The 17,864-nt window shown below is 35.4% G+C and overlaps 1 protein-coding gene across 2 annotated transcripts in view; it reads left to right on the top strand.

Moving 5' to 3' along the window:
- HACE1 (HECT domain and ankyrin repeat containing E3 ubiquitin protein ligase 1) overlaps positions 1-17,864 on the top strand; it is a 103,942-nt gene that overhangs the window by 6,266 nt on the left and 79,812 nt on the right. Inside the window, exons 2-6 of one of the 2 annotated variants that reach the window (XM_029944102.1) lie at positions 644-698; positions 2,084-2,173; positions 3,439-3,543; positions 8,962-9,037; positions 13,904-14,035. In XM_029944102.1, coding sequence (XP_029799962.1) covers positions 644-698; positions 2,084-2,173; positions 3,439-3,543; positions 8,962-9,037; positions 13,904-14,035 — 458 coding nt within the window. Of the gene's footprint in view, positions 1-643; positions 699-2,083; positions 2,174-3,438; positions 3,544-8,961; positions 9,038-13,903; positions 14,036-17,864 lie in introns of those variants that run through there. The other variant, XM_029944103.1, reaches the window with a different exon arrangement.

The following is a 17,864-nucleotide window of genomic DNA, read 5'->3' as shown; positions in this document are numbered from 1 at the left end:
GTTTCATAAAACAGAAGTTTCATAAAAGCTTCTCAAAGATGTTGTTTTAATGTTGGCAAGAAAGAAGTACTGTGTATATTTAATGTTTTAAAATTATTTTAGCATATATATCTATAATACCCATATATACTTAAAATTCTCCCAAACTGTATATAAGTTTGATAAAACATGAAGTTGATAAACACATCTTTTGGAGTAAAAGAAATTTCTAGAACTGCAGAAAGTAATAGATCTCTCATTTTCCCCATCACATCTAGAAGCTAAGCACTTTGGTGATGATTTAAAGGGGCTGAGCGTTATGATAAAAAATTCTGCATTGCAAATTTTGCAGTACCTTTGGTATTGTGTGCTTTTTTTAAAGGTTTATTTATTTATTTTGAGAGAAAGAGCTGGGGAGGGGCAGAGAAGAGAGGGAGAGAGAATCTCAAGAAGTTCCACCTTGGGGCTGGAACTCATGAACTGTGAGATCCACGACTTGAGCTGAAACCAGGCATCCATCTGCACGATCTCTAACCTTCTTTCACCTCTTCTTACTTTTTATATGGAATTAGGAAATCTCTAAAGTAGTCAGGTATCACCCTTTGGAAGAAAATAGGAGATAAATTAAATTAATTGTTTTTTTTTTTTTTTTTTTTACATTCAGATAATGAAACTGCTGTTTATACATTAATGCCAATGGTTATGGCTGATCAACACAGGTGAGTGCCTATTAAAAAAATTTTTTTTAAACATTTATTTATCTTTGAGAGACAGAGACAGAGCACAAGCAGGAAAGAGGCAGAGATAGAGGGAAACACAGAATCTGAAGCAGGTTCCAGACTCTGAGCTGTCAGCACAGAGCCCGACACGGGGCTCAAACTCAAGAACTGTGAGATCATGACCTGAGCTGAAGTTGGAAGCTCAACCGACTGAGCCACCCAGGCCTTCCATGTATATTTCAAATTTATAGTTTTTGTTTAAGTGTACAGGAGAAGTATAAATTTACCTAAGTGTTGTGTCCACATACATGCACACACAAACATAGACACACAATTTGGACATAGATGTTGTCCTAGGGCATGTTGTTTAACCTCTGTTATAATTTACTTTCTGTGCAATAAAAACCAAGATTTTCTAAGATCTGTATCAACTGTAAAATTTTATGGTAAGAGACTATTTTTCTTAAATGTTTATTTACTTTTGAGAAAGAGAGAGAGACAGAGCATAAAGGGGGAGGGCCCGGGAGAGGGAGACACAGTGTCTGAAGCAGGCTCTAGGCTCTGTGCTGAGCTGTCAGCAGAGTCCGAGGCAGGGCTCGAACCCAGGAGTGGCGAGATCATGACCTGAACTCGGATGCTTAACCAACTGAGCCACCCAGGTGCTCCATGGTAAGAGATTTTCTAAATGAATTGTCAGGTATTAAGCCAGGTATTTGGTTGGCCACTGACAATTAGAAAAACATTGTGATGGTTTCAGTTGGAAGTCACCACTGAGCTTTATAGCAAAAGGTTAGGGCTGATGGACAACTTATTTCCCTAATGTTCTTCTTTGATGTTCTTTTTATTGAGTTCATATGAGATGTTTACACTTGGAGGAGACATTTCTGCTGTGGTTAGCCATTGGGCAGTTTTGGTGTAACAAGAAAGTGACAAGGAAACTATTTTGAAATAAATTTACAGTATAAACAAGTTTTTGCTTTAAACTTTCTGTCTGATACAACTAAAACATATTTTAATCTGATTTTTCTTATTTGACTATGATTAATATAGATAGGCCATACTTGTTACAAGGGGGTTGGCCAGCCCAGCTCTCTTTCTTAAGAACCATGGAGAACTGAAGCCAACTTAGGTTTCCTCAGAGCAGATGATATAGATCAGCAGATGAGGAAACCTTCAACACCAGTTTATAGGTTTGTGCAGTTGGTTTTTGGGTGAAACTTTGCTGGCTACCATGCTATGCTTAGAGAGTAAGGCTTTGTTTTTTGGTTGATGTGGGACAGAACTTTTTGGATAATTGTTAAGAGTTAAGAGCTATTAACTTGAGTTACTATGTTTTAAGAACTTTTTTTAACATATCAACTCTTACTAATTTTCTTTTGGTGTAGGTCTGTTTCTGAGCTACTATCAAATTCAAGGTTTGATGTCAATTATGCATTTGGACGTGTGAAAAGAAGCTTGCTTCACATTGCAGCAAAGTAAGAAGAAAGATATTTTGGATTAAAGTCTGATCTAGAGTAATGCTCAGTAAGCTTTGGATCAGTGCTGCCCTACAGTAGTTACAGGGAAAGATGAGAACAGACTGCTGAATGGTTCTTTATTCTGTTTAGAGCATAGTATGCTATGTTTGCATTCTTTCTCTAGATAACCTTGAGATCAGGCTAAAGTCTCACATCTACTATCTTAACATGTTCTAGATCAGATCCGTAGGTTACATTCACTTATTTAAGAGGGTACACTCACTTATTTATTGTAGCATTATCAACAATAACCAAACTATGGAAAGAGCCCAAATGTCCATCAGCTGTTGAATGGATAAAGAATGTGTGTGTGGGGGGGGTATGCGTGCGCACATGCTCGTGCATTGGAATATTACTCAGTCATCAAAAGAACGAAATCTTGCCATTTGCAACAGCATGGATGAAGCTGGAGTGTATCATGCTAAGCCAGATAAGTCAGTCGGAGGCAGCAAAATACCATATGATTTCACTCGTATGTGGAATTTAAGAAACAAAACAGATGAACATACAGAATGGGGAATAAAAAGGGAGAGAGAGGGAACCAGACCATAAGAGACTTAACTGATGGAGAACAAACTGTGGGATGATAGAGGGAGATGGCTGATGGGCATTAAGGAGCACACTTGTTAGGATGGGCACTGTGTGTTGTAGGTGAGTGATGAATCACTGAATTCTATTCTTAAAACCAATATTACACTGTTAACTAACTAGAATTTCAAAATTTGAAAAGAAAAGAAAAGAGGGTATATTTACTGAAATCTTTCTCTTATCCTACCAGTATAAAATTTTATATGTTAACCATATACGATGGAGCCATTGGCTTTATATTTTTTACTTAGGTGTGAGAATGATTTTTATTCATAATCTTCAAGTATGTAATCAGTCAGTTCATTGATATCTAACTTCCTTTCAAGACATGTGTTAAAATTAATTTTTCATAATAAATTTGGCTTCTGGAAGCCAAAAAATTGAGAGTACTGTATGTTTCTTTTATGTATTCCTTATTTTGCTTTATTTGAAAATCTCAAATCTTCATAGCTTGCATAGTAGAATGTATCATCTTGAAAGTAGAGGATATTTACTATTTGTGACAGAATTTAAATTATAGGTTAATAGTGGACCTCAAAAATAATGTGTTTAATAGACCTTTTTGTTTTTTAATTAGGGTATGTCAGCTATGGCTGTTTATTGAATGTATCAACTTTTTTTTAATACTGTTTTAGTTGTGGATCGGTGGAGTGCTTGGTTCTGCTATTAAAGAAAGGAGCAAATCCTAACTATCAGGATATTTCAGGCTGTACACCCCTTCATTTGGCAGCTCGAAATGGGTAAATATTTTATTTTTTTTGAGGAGCTTAAGTTGTATTATCAGTTATGTCTAACAGTATTCCAGGCACTCTTGATTTGGTGATTTTCTTTTTTACTCTTACTTGCCTTGGGAAGAGGGTCATGGGTCATTATATTCAATTTTTAAATAACTATCATATTTAATAATTTATTATTATTGTTTACTAATATTTTTGAAAATATTCTTGTTGAAGTTCATTTTTGCATGTATTATAATGACATTTTATTTTCTGAAAAGCGTAATTGTCACCTCTTTTTTTTTGGTGTCCATTTTCCTGATTATTTTATCCCACGTTTAATTCCATGTCTTTTTTTGATAACTTTGGTCATTATTATGAACATCTTTATGTTATTACGTGCTATTTTAAGCCTGACTATTCTTTTTATGGTTTTCGTTCTCTTTTTTTAAACGCTGAGATTTTCAGATGTCACATCTCTGTTTCTGCCTCTACTTACCACTATTTTTTTACTTCTTAAAATTCTTTTGGACTGAGAAACTATATCAAATGACTGGAATGATGTTTAAAATAAAAATAGTAGTTTTTGACTCAGGGCTTGAGGAACTTACATTTATAAACATTTTTCAAATGTAATAAAACTTTTGTATGAAAGTATATTCCCATGTCTCTTTTTTTAATTGCTTTTGAAAATATTTCTGTTTCCTAATTTGACAGGAATTCCAGGTAGTTGAGGTTGCTGCCTGAGATAGATTTGGGGCTAGAATTGTGCACTGCATCATTCTGAGACTAAATTTTTGCATACAAAGGATTAAAGTGGAACAAGAAGCAAACATACAAGAATCATAGTGATGTCTAGGTTGGACCAGGGGAAGGCATAGTCCTTTGACCCTGACTGTTCTGTTCTAGTTCACAATTTAGCATGTGAATCAGTTGTCCATTGTTCTGATAGGTAACATTGTGCTGATTAAACAACTATTTTTATAATAATTAGCCACATTAGATCATGTTTCTAGGGTATCACCCTCAAGGTTCTAGATCTTGTTGAATTCATTACTTGCTGAATTGATGTCACATCTCGATACATTATCCCAAGCATTGGTAGGATAGTGACAAAGCTCTTTGAAAAAATTACACATTTAGTGGCACCTGGGTGGCTCAGTCAGTTCAATGACCATTGACTCTTGATTTCGGCTCAGGCCACGCATTTTGTGAGATTGAGTCCTGCCCAGGACTCTGTGCTGACTGATCCAAACCTGCTTGGGATTCTCTCTTTCCCCTCTCTTTCTGCCCCTCCCCTGCTCGCTTGTGTGCGCACGCTCTCTCTCTCTCTCTCACTCTCACACACACACACACACACACACACACACACACACACACACACACATTCTCTCTCAAAAAAAAATTACAAATAGAAAACTATCTCAATATGCTCAACAACTGTGAGAGGACACATCATTACACAGAGGGGATAAAATGTCTACTGCCATTGTAGTTAGGCACTTAAGTCATTGAGAAGACTTACTTTTCCCCCCTAGTTTTGTTGAGGTATAATTAACAAAACTGTAAGATATTTAAAGTATACATTGTGATGATTTGGTAGATCTATACATTGTGAAAGGATTCCTTTCAGTTAGTTAACACATTTCATCATTAACACCTCACATATCTTTTTTGTTGGGGGGATGTGTGAAAACATTAAAATTGGAGACCGTTACATTTAAAAGGTGAAGAAATACAACAAATTACCTGATTCACATGGCAAATCAGTGAGGAGAGAAGGAATAACAAGTTTGTGGCCCTAACAATATCTAATTTGGATGTCTTTCTATTTCTATGAAGATTAATTTTGATACTCAATACTTAACTATTTTCATTTTTATTATTGGGTGCCTTGTACAACTTAGAGTTACTCCATAAATGTTTGCTGAGTGACTTGAGTATGTGTAACTTCTTATAGCTGCTGATATTTTCAAAAATACCTTTTATTATAATTTCTTTATGAGTTCCAATTTGTCTAGACTGAGGCAGAAGTCTTTGGGTAGTTCTTCCCCTTTTGCTCATCCATTTTTGGGTTTAGTTTTTTGTTTTGTTCCCTCAGTTATCAGATAAGTAGTATAATTCCCTTGGCGTGCTTTAGCATTGCTCTCTTAAACCGTTGGTGCTGGGTGCATTAGTACTGAATTGCCCTCCTTTCTAGTAAAAGTCCCATTAAACCAACACAGACTACTTGGATGATTGGTGTTTATGTCGTTTGAGTTGTTATAAGCTTCCTGTAATTACTGCACTATCTGGGCTGGAAACTATTTGCTCCCCTTACAGGAGGATCCAGTGTTGGCTCATGATTATACAAGATTGTTAAAAGAGAAAACGTCAACATTGTTGGGAATTCTTAGGTTGCATGTTGGTCAGATTTGAAATATGATTTTTTTTCTTTATTTTTTGGGCGAGGCTGTGAGCTCATAAAGGGCAGAGCCTGTGTGTTAGTTAATATTTTATCTCTAATTCTGGGCAAAATAATGAGCACCTGTTTTTGCCATTTAGTGGGTTGTTTTGACTTAACTGAGATTCTGGAAAGTAGCATTAAGTGAGAAAAGATATATTTCTCTCACATTACTCTCTTTGGCAATTCATTATTGGAGGCGGGGAGCATTATGGATTGTGGCTTTTCTTCATTAACCCACCCTAAACACCTCCTTGGAACTGTTTTTCTGGCCCATTCACATGTGTTTATTTTGGTAATAGGGCAGTGGTTTAAGACAACTTGAAGATGTTTTAGAAATCCAGCAATATGGGTATAGCCACACACACATTTTAAACAACATATTCATTAAAATATTTTTTAATAATGTTTATGTTTGAGAGAGAGACAAAGAGTGTGAATGGGGGAGGGACAGAGAGAGAGGGAGACACAGAATCTGAAACAGGCTCCAGGCTCTGAGCTGTCAGCACAGAGCCCGACGTCAGGCTTGAACTCATGAATTGCAAGACCATGACTGGAGTCAAATTTGGACACTTCACTGAGTAAGCCACCCTGGCACCCCAACAATGTATTCATTTTAATAGGACTGTCTGGTCTGTTGTCTCAGGATTATTGAAGATTTATTTCCCAAGATTTTCTTAACAATGTGTTAGATAGAGGAACTTTGTAAATGTTTGAATTTACAAGTTTACTCAGAATTTTATTTTTCTTTCTTTTCTTTGATTATAATGCTGATTTTAAATTACCTTTAACTTCATTTCAGATAGAAAAACCAAAGCAAGAAAAGTAATTTGTTCTCTTTTAAAAAATATCAGTTAAGCATCTGACTCTTGGTTTCAGCTTAGCTCATGGTTCATGAGTTCAAGCTCTGCATCAGGCTCTGCACTGACAGTGCAGAACCTACTTGGGATTCTTTCTCTCACCCTCTCTCTCCTCCTACCTGCTTGCTCTCTCTCAAAATATATAAATACATTTTAAAAATACTAAAAAAAGAGCTTTAGGATGCTTGGGTGTTTCAGTTGGTTGAGCATCTGACTCTTGGTTTTGTCTCAAGTCGTGATCTCATGGTTTGTGAGACTGAGCCCCACATGAGGCTCTGCTGACACTCACAGAGCCTGCTTGAGATTCTCTCTATCTAGTCCCTCTGCCCCTTCTCCCTCTCTGTCTCTCTCAAAATAAATAAATAAGCATTAAAAATTAAAAAAAAAAAGGTACAGATGTCCTGAAAAACAATTTGGTTGCCCCCCTTCAAAAAATAGAATTACCACGTAATCTAAAAATCTCACTTCTCAGTATATACCCAATAAAATTGAAAGGAGGGTCTTGAAAAAGTATTTGTACACTCATGCTCATAGCATTACCTAGAATGAAAGCAATTGAAGTGAAATTAAAATGAAAGCAAGTATCCATTGATGGATTAATGGATGAGCAAAATGAGGTATATACATACAATGGAATGTCATTCAGCCTTAAGGAAGGAAGTTCTGACTTAGGCTACAACATGGATATACCTTCAGGGCATTATGCTAAGTGAAATAAGCCAATCACAAAAGGACAAACACTGTATAATTCCCATTTTATCAGAGACTTGGATAAATTATAGAGACAAAGTAGAATGAATAGTGGTTGCCAGAGGCTAGGGGGAGAGGAGATGGAAAGTTACTGTTTAATGGGTATAGAGTTTTAGTTTTCCAAGATCGTGGCAGGATTTTCTAGACTTTTCCCTGCCTTACACCTATTGTTGTTAGGGGTGAGGTAATTAAACTTAAGTTGGTTTGTTCTAAACTCAGCAGAATTATAAAAGTGAGGCAATAGCCGTGAAGGAATATTTGTTTGATTATATCACCTGTAACATCCCTCAACTACTGTCTGAGAATTTGCTGCCTCTAACAGAGGTCTGTGGGAACAAAGCAAAAGAACATGACTAAAAACTACTGAAGGCAATGTTGACTAACTTCACTCAGGTGGCAAAATCAGGGTGAGACCTATATCTTAACATGTCTATGTCAGGAAAAGGAGGAAATATGTAGTGACTGCTAATGGGTACTGGGTTTCTTTTTGGGGAGATGAAAATGTTCTAAAATTGATTGTGCTGATGATGCTGGCACAACTCTGTGAATACAGTAAAAACCACTAAGGTGTATACTTTCAATAAGTGGATTGTATGGCATATGAATTGCATGGCATTTTACTTCAAATAAATATATATTGTGACACCCCTCCAAAAAGGAAGCATTCTCTTGATCTCCTCCCCAACCTTTATAAAATGTTTACTCTGTAGTTAGCTCTTCTCAGCTATTTCAGTGGATGTAAAAATTTAGGTTTCTCAAATCGAAATAATGTGTTACTATTGCTACTTCCTGATTTTTCAGTTTTAGCCATTACCAACTGACTTTATGGAACATAAGGTTATTTGTGCTCTTTTTCACTCCCTCCTCCTTTCATCTCATCATGTGCAAGCACTTTTCTCTCACACCTTTCCAATATAATTGTTGTAATTTTAGTTAGATCATTTTCAGTATTTGAATTTTTAAACTTATACTGGGGCAGATAGTGAGAGACACAGAATCTGAAACAGGCTTCAGGCTCTGAGCTGTCAGCACAGAGTCCGCTGCAGGGTTGGAACCTGGAAACAGCTAGATCATGTCCTAGGCTGAAGTCAGACGGTTAACCAACCGAGCCACTCAGGTGCCACCCATTGTCTCCTATTTCTAAGGACGATTACTATTCCAAATGTTTAGTCAACATTAGAAATTTTTTAGCATTTTGAATGATGAATTTGTCTTAATGACATGAAAACCTCATTGTACCTTTTCTTTATCCTGTTATCTTGAATTATAGCATTCAGGTTAATATTTGCCACCAGCTAATGTGAAGTGTCGTCAGTATTCCAATAAAATAATAGTCTTTTGCTTATTTTTCTTGTACCAGTTATCTGTGTCTTTTTTTTTTCTTTGCAGGCAGAAGAAATGCATGAGTAAATTATTAGAATACAGTGCTGATGTCAACATTTGTAATAATGAAGGCCTTACAGCAGTAAGTGCTAAGAATTTTATCTCAGAATTTTAAAAACCTTTTAGAATATGATACTGAAGGTGTTAGTAATGCAAAGTGCAATACAAGTGTTTCTGCAAGTTACTTTGTGTTCATGAAGAAGATTCAGAATGATTTGAGACCTGATTCTCTGCTATATTATGAGAAGTTATAGTTCCCTGTGTTTCTCCTGTCTTCTTCTTGTTTGTGACTTTTCACTTATTTTGAAAGCTTATTCTTCTAGCATTTGTCACTGACTTTCAGGGAATTCTTAGGAGCATCTCTGCTCCTTCATTATAGGAGAGCTGGTTTTTTTTATGTCCTTTAAGATATTTAAATATGTACATCATAGGAAAATTGGATAGCTAGCAGAAAGGAAAAAAAGGGTAATGAATGGAATGATCACTCACTGTATCCTCTGCACTCAGATAATCACTTTAAAAAAATTTTTTTTAATGTTGTTTTTTATTTTTGAGAGAGAGAGAGAGACAGTGAGAGTAGGGTAGGGTCAGAGAGAGAGGGAGACATAGAATCCGAAGACAGGCTCCAGGCTCTGAGCTGTCAGCACAGAGCCACCCAGGCACCTCTCAGAGAATCTCTCTTAATGTTATATCTTACCTATGCTAGCATTTTTATCCATTTTGCTTTTTCACAGAAGTTAATGTATTATTTGTCCATATAGATGTTATAGGGAGGTGATGTGGGGTATTTCTGAAAAGATTATTGAAATCCAAAAATTTTTTAAACTTTATTTTAATTCCAGTGTAGTTAATATATACTGTTGTATTAGTTTCAAGTGTATAATGTTAGTGATTCAAGAATTCTGTACATGAAATCAAAAATTTTAATCATTGTCATTATTTAATGTAACATTCATTTTAGAGGTAGAAATGAAATAGAATTATGTGATTATTAAAAAATCATTTTGAAGTTGTGACAGATGTTAAATTTTATGTGTCAAATTTTACCTTCTTATCTCCTGCCATGATTTTATGGTTTATGCTACTGAATGACAGAGTATTTACAGACACCAGTACTTTAAGTTGTTTGTTTGACACAATTCCCAGCCCACACTTAACAATGTGCCTTGGTAATATTCAGGATGAGTGAGCCTAAAACGTACTTCGTTCAGAAAGTGGTTGGAAGAGTAATGTTGAAGGTGAAGGTGGGCAGGGCAAGATTTCTGCTACAGGATGTTTGTTGAGTACATCGTCTTGAGGAAAAAGCACTTACCGTAGCTAAAGATCTGGAAAGTGATCCCTGTAACTATCCATGCCATGTTGTATACTTTAAATATCTTACAGTTTTGTCAGTTTTACCTCAATAAAGCTGAAAAAATGTTCTTATTATTAAGTTTTTAATTTTAACTCAAGTATAGTCAACCTGCGGTGTTGTATAGTAGCAGGTGCACAGTATAGTGATTCAACAATTCTGTATGTTACTCAGTGCTTACCATGGTAAGTGTGCATTTTAATCCCCATCACCTATTTCATCCATTGCCCCAACGGCCTCCCCTCTGGCAACCATCAATTTTTTCTCTGTAGTTAAGAGTCTGTTTCTTGGTTTGAAAAAAATTTTTTTGTTTTTACCCTTTTTGGTAGTGTTTTGTAGATTCTGAATCTTTTAATTTGTGATAAAGAAGAATATTGAGTATTTATATACCATGCCAGTTTTTAAGAACTTTCTGATTAAAAATATTTTTGAAGGTATGGTGTGTTGGGCATAAAAAAGAGCTTGCCTAAGATTTGATTTATTCTGTGAAAGACTTACTAAAGATGAAGAACAAACTCAATCATGATTATTATTAAAATTCCTGTGATAATTCAAGTTTTGTTATATATTAACAATGCCATCTATAAAGAAAAGCTGTAGTCTGAATATCTACAAGATGTTTAGTGAGGATTATAAAAGTATGGAACTGACATACATCTTGTACATGTTTTCCTGTTCAGCATACAGATTTTGTACATGCTTTAACTATATAGCTAAGTCTCACTTTCTTTGGAGCAATGCTAAATGGTATTATGTTCGCATTTCAGTTTCTGCATGTTCACTGATAGTATGTAGAAATATGTGTACTTTTTGTGTGTTGATCATGTATTCCTGTGATTTTTCTGTACTCCTTTATTCTAGAAATTTTTGGTATATTCCTTAGAGTTTTCTATGTAGATAGTCATTATCATCTGCAAGTAGAGATAATTTTATCTTTTCCAATTTCTATGTCTTTGTTTCTTATTGCAGCATAAACTTAAAAAGAACTTTTCTAAGTACTTATTATTAATTCATTACTAAACTTGCTCTGAGCATTGTAAATAACTCATGATATATTCAGTATCTCTCGTCTTCGTTAGTTTTGAAGCAGTCTTTTATTGAAATTTCTGTCCTCTCTAAGCTAGATTGGGTAATTTCTAGGCCTGCATTACATTTTTTGTTTGGAATGTCTCCTCACCATCATCCTGGAGATTCCTTTTGTCTTTCTCTTGTTTTGGGTTCTTTTTTATATAGATTCTGTGTTTGTTTTTGCAGGTGACTGTTCTTTTACTTTGCTGGAACATATTTTCCAGTGGTTAAGAAAGTTACTGGGAGATAAATTTGTTGATTCTTTGCATGACTGGATATTACTTGAGTTTTTGAGTCTATCTGATTATGTAATTATTAATAATAATTTAGCTGACAGATTCTAGCCCAGACATTATTTTCCCTTAGGATTTTGAAAGCATTGCTTCATTGTCTGCTAGCTTTCAGATATGAAGTTTGGTGCCATTTAGTTTCTTTACTCTTTTTATGGAACCTGTTTTTTTTTTCTGTCTAGAAGCTTATTGAACCTATTTTGTCTTCAGGGTTCTGAAATTTCAGGGTTATAGATTGGTCTTGGTTTGGATTAATTTTATCGATTTGGCTGGGTAATACTGAGGCTCTGTCAACCTGGAAACTCATGTAATGGGAACTCATGAGAAGTTTTCATATAATATTTATTTGATGATTTCACTCATCTATATTCCCTGTTCTCTCCATTTTGAGTTCCTATTATTTCAGTATTGGACCTCTTGGGCTGACCTTTTAATTTTCTTATCTTTTCTCTGGTTTCTCCATTTCTTTGTCTTTTTGTGCTTCCTGAGAGGCTTCCTCAGTATTATTTTCTAAATCTTCCTTTGGGTTTGCATGTCTCTGTTACAGTATTAATTTCCAGGACTTTGTCTTCCATGTCCTTTTGAAAAAAACAGTACCCTATTGTTTGAAGGATGCGGTCAGTCAGTATATTTGCTCTCTGAGAGTATTAAGTATAACTTTTTCTTTTGAAGTTTTTTTCCTTGAATATTCATGGTTCCTTTTCTTCTCTTGCTTGTTATATATTTGCTTATTTATTTATTTTGTATTTTGTCTTTCAAACTAGATGCATTTGTCGAATGTTTGGTGGAATCAGGAAAAGCTATTTGAAAGCTCTGAATGAATGAGGTTTATTCACCATGGGCTTTAGTGTAGGGTGATCTGCTTGGGCATTTGCCTTTAAGATTCTCTCTGATGTCAGTTTCTTTAGGCGTTTACTCTCAAGTTGGTCAGATTCCTCAGAGAAAGCTTTAAGAGTTGCCAGGAGGATGTTAGCATTCTGGATGCTGGGTAGAGGAGAATGCTTTGGGATGTCAGTATTCAGTGTGTAAACTTGCACTTCATCTTCCTTTTTCAGCATGATATTCTTGCTTCATTGTGCCTGGCATCTCTTATCTAGACACTGTTTTCATGCCTCATGTGTTCTCTCAGATAGGGAGGGGTAGTTATTGGCCTAGAAGAGTTCAGGGGGGATGGGAATTTTAGGGTTTAAATCTTATTTAGATCTGCCAGTTCACACCTACTTCAAGAGATGCAGAGTGCTTACCACTGATTCTTGAGCCTTTTGGGATATCAGTGATCTGAATCATCTTTTTGGCTTGCTCTACTGCTGGTTTAAGATTCAACTTTTTGTTCTAAGTCAGACAAAAGCTTTTAGCTTTGAAAACTTGTTGCTATTGTAGTTTCTTTTTTTATTTTACCTTATATTAAGATAAAGGTCTTTTAAGAAAAGATACTCTTTATTGTTATTTCAAAGGAGTGTGGGGAAGAAATAGAAGTTGATGCATATGTTCAAGCTGCCATCTTAAAACAAGTTTCATGATATATTTTTTAATGGAAAAAAAGTTGAAAAATACATGGATTAGGGTTCCTGGGTGGTTCAGTTGGTTGGGCCTCTGACTTCGGCTTAGGTCATGATCTCATGGTTTGTGAGTTCCAGCCCCATGTCTGGCTCACTGCTGTCAGCATGGAGCCTGCTTTGGATCCTCTGACTGCCCCCCTCTCAAAAATAAATAAAACGTTAAAAAAAATGGTTGACATAGTCCAAAGTTTTAGTATTATCTTTGAGTGGTAGAGTTATAGGTGTTTTATCTTCCCTATATGTTATTATTTGTGTATGATACATGCATTATTTGCAAAAGACGTGAGGTAAAGCATATGATGCCTACTATGTTAATTACTTTTTTACTCATGTTTGCTTCTGGGGAAGAAAAAATATCCAGTACCTTTTCTTTAGAGACAAGCTGTGCACAGAATCCAGGATCATGTAGGAAGCAGAGTATTTGATGATCCTAAGTCGAGGACCCATAACTATTTTGGTCTATGGAATGCTTGATTTTGAAGTACATGGTGTGTAACCTACCTCTTGATACATATTTTCCACCCATATAAAAATATAGGAAAATGTATGGGCTTTTTAAAAAACTTTAATCTTTGTTGTGTGTATCATGCTCACATTTGAGATGTAATAGCATTATTTATGTGCTGTTTTTATATGAAACACTCCTTGTACACATGTTAAGTAACTCCATGGCTACACAGATACACTGGCTGGCTGTGAATGGGCGGACAGAACTACTCCACGACCTTGTGCAACATGTCAGTGACGTCGATGTTGAGGATGCGATGGGGCAGACAGCACTGCATGTGGCCTGCCAGAACGGCCACAAGACGGTAAATTCAGCCCGGAGGACTTTATGCTGCATGTATTTATTTTTGAAAACTTTGAATTTATGAAAAGTTTTTCACTGTACATAATTGGGAATGTGAAGCACCGTAACAGAATCTTATGTGTCCTGCATTATATGGACTTATGATTAATATATGCTTTGTGGATGAAAGGAATGGAAAACAGTGCTTTTAAATCTGTTTAAAATATTTGGATTTCAAATTTATTTCTTCTTCATAGATTTTCACTACAATTTTAGGTTTATGTTTGCATGTAATTTTAAGTAATAATGTTCTATCCTCAGTCTTACTATATAAGTTTTTCGTATTTTATTTTTTACCATTAAGCCTTAGGTTATTGGGATTAGATAGTAAGAAAGAGACCACTGACATTGCTTAAATAGTTCAGCTTGGATTAGCATATTTTTTTTGCTGTGTTGGAATATGTTGCAAGACTAGAGTGATGGTTTTCTTTCTTTCTTAGAGTTCTAAAATCATGCATTTGTTTTATGTCAGTACTTTCCTGTTACTCCCATGTATAAATGTTTAGCTTTAAAAATTACTAATCGTTGGGGCACCATGGTGGCTCAGTCGGTTGAGTGTCTAACTTTGGGTCAGGTCATGGTCTCGCAATTCATGAGTTTGAGCCCCACATCTGGCTTTCTCTATCAGCGCAGAGCCCACTTCCAATCTTCTGTCTCCCTCTTTCTGGTTCCTCCGCACTCACGCTCTCTCTCTCCCCCTCTCCCTCTCAAAAATAAATAAATGTTTAAAAAATCTTTAAAAAAATAAAAGAAAAATTGCTAATAGTTTTTTCTTTCATTAGGAGAGTGCTGCCTTATATAAAAATAGTTAATATAAGATTTTAATATTTGCTTTGCTATAATTTTCTATCCTGGTTACTTCTGAGGTTTTTTTTTTTCATATTTAACATTATTGATAATACAGTGTTATTTATTTACTTGTTAACTACAACAATGACAACAACAAAAACCAGCCCAAACCAAAAAACCATCATCAATAACTTCTTTAAGATAGTGAGGCCAAGAGTGACACTGTCATATGTTTACTAAGAGTTGGATAAAAGGAGAAATACAGAATTTTTTTTCTTCCTGGAATTTCTTCTGAACACCAATTGTTCATTTTTATTTTATTTTTTTAAGTCTTTCATCAACTAACCCAGTATTTCCTTCTCATTAGTTTTTACTTTCTGAAAGTCAATACTATTAATTTAAAAAGTATTGTGTGAAAAAAAATTATCTGAAATGTCCTAATGTGGAATCGCCTAGGTCTTTTAACAACTGTTGCATATTAGAGAAGGAGTCCTGCTGACAGCTGCTATAGGTCAGATAAGCACCACTTTAATACAAACATTCTCTGTTATAACAGATGATTAGAGTGCCATTTACTGAGATTATAAACCCTACCTGCACTTTTGTACAAAACATTGGAATTCAGATCAGAGGGGATCAACAAAACCTAATTTTACCTGCCTTGAGTCAGTGAAGAAATAAGAATTGCTAAGAAACCTTATTTCAAAACATATGTATTATAGGTTGCATTAAAAATTTAGAATTGCCTTCTGAAGTTATTGAAGAATAGTTAGTATAAGTATAATATACTCCATATGGTTTACAACATAAAGCAGGTGTGGTGAGGGAAGGGAGAATTCCTCATAGTCAGATGCCTTTGAAGAATTATATTCTCAGAAGATTTATAGGGGGCCTGACTTCACTACGATGATGAGTTTCACAGAGTGAGATTTTGCAGATATAGTAGAGGAAGAAGGGTACAAAAGCCATGTTGACTTGTGGTTAATTGTATTGGTGAGTGAGATTCCATTCTGTCATAGTTGGTCAGTTATAATTATCTGCAAAGATCATGAACAGAGAAAGTTAGTTTAGCACTGACTATTTTATGAATCATTGTATGCATCTTTAATTCTTCAATAAGGGCAAGAAAGAATCTTAAAATTAGTCTTACCTCTTAGCTTCCAGACTGATTATACCTCTAAAAATCATTGTTGGTAGTTGTGCTAATATTACTTGTGTCTCCTAATTACTTATATATTTCTGGGACATATTCAAATCTCAGTGGAATGAGCATATGATACGATAATTATTACAGGGTAGGGATTATTGATTTTTTAAAACTCTTTGTATATTTTTCCATAAGTTGAACACTGAGTCTAAAATGCTTAGACATGAGGTGCCTGGGTGGCTCAGTTGGTTAAGCATCTGACTTCGGCTCAGGTCATGATCTCACGGTTCGTGGGCTCAAGCCCCGCGTCAGGCTCTGTGCTGACAGCTAGCTCAGAGCCTGGAGCCTGTCTTCGGATTCTGTGTCTCCCTCTCTCTCTGACCCTCCCCTGCTCATGCTGTCTCTCTCTCAGAAATAATAAAACTTAAAAAAATAAATAAATAAAATGCTTAGACAGGTATCCTAGGGACTTATTTTAGCAGCAAGAAAAAATGGCATTTTCATTGTCTCCAAGTAGCCAGTTCATGCATACATTCATTAAAAGGTCTTCAAAACTTGGTTCTATGTAGACATAGGTTTCAGGATTTACGTTTAAGCTTAAAAGCTTGCACATTACTCATATATATTTTACAGAATAAAATTGAACACTTTAAAGGGAGAAAGATCAATTTAAAAAATATTTTTAAAAGATATTAGCACTTTTCAAATTAAAGAGGCAGATATGCTAAATCCTCTGAAATTTACTTCCTCATTCCATTGTAGGGTAAATCTCAGGAGTGCATGGGAAGATCTAGACCAACTGGTTAAGAGCTCTGGAGCATTGTAGAATTTGTATTTGAGTACTGTATTCTTGCTTTGAGGACAAGAAATGCTGTTCAGATTTGTGTTACTTTTTAAAAGACAGAAGATTTGGAAGAAAGATTCATTTTTGTTATGACTAAGAAATTGAGTAATCTTTGCCATGATTTCATAGAGATGCATTGGTTTTGGTAGTGGTAAACCAAGGTAAAGGTGTCATCATCTTATTGAAAGAAGTGGTTTGCATTCTGGCCGTTTTTTGTCCTTGCAACACAATAGCGCTGTGATTTTTAAACTGCTTCTGTTCTGATTTAGAAATCATCAGGTGAAAGAAATGATCATAATAACTCCTTAGTAATTTAATTTTTTATAACTTTCTTTCGGTTAGCTGTTCTTAGTTGTATGGTTTGTCGTGGGATATTGATTTTAAAAATCACTTCAGAGTTTGGTTATTCGACTGGCCTATTAGATAGTCTTGGGCAACTTTTTCTTCCCTTGACTTGCCTTTATCAACCTCTTAAGGTATAGTCTGTTTACTGATTACGTAATTAAATAAATTGTTGTGAACATTTTGGAGGGCACTTAAGAGCGATGATAGAACTGGTGTTGTTATTACACTTATTTATTTATTTTTACTACCATTATTAATATGGATGAGGCGATTTTGCAGGGAAAGTAGAAAGCACTGTCTGGACCCTTAATTCATCTATTCTTGTGTAGTAAGTTAGGACCAGTGTGTTTGATTTTTAATCTCAGTTTTGTTTAAAAATTTTTTTAAATGTTTTATTTATTTTTGAGAGACAGAGAGAGACAGCATGAGCAGGGAAGGGTCAGAGAGAGAGGGAGACACAGAATCCGAAGACAGGCTCCAGGCTCTGAGCTAGCTGTCAGCACAGAGCCTGATGGGGAGCTTGAGCCCACAGACTGTGAGATCATGACTTGAGCTGAAGTTGGACGCTTAACAGACTGAGTCACCCAAGTGCCCTGAATTGCAGTTTTAGAACATATAAGAAAACCCAATATTATTCTACATAGATATAATTGACACCAGTTTTTA

This window comes from Suricata suricatta, chromosome 7 (genome assembly GCF_006229205.1).
Source record: "Suricata suricatta isolate VVHF042 chromosome 7, meerkat_22Aug2017_6uvM2_HiC, whole genome shotgun sequence".
Lineage (NCBI taxonomy): Eukaryota > Metazoa > Chordata > Mammalia > Carnivora > Herpestidae > Suricata > Suricata suricatta.
This window is presented reverse-complemented; position numbering and strand designations above follow the sequence as displayed.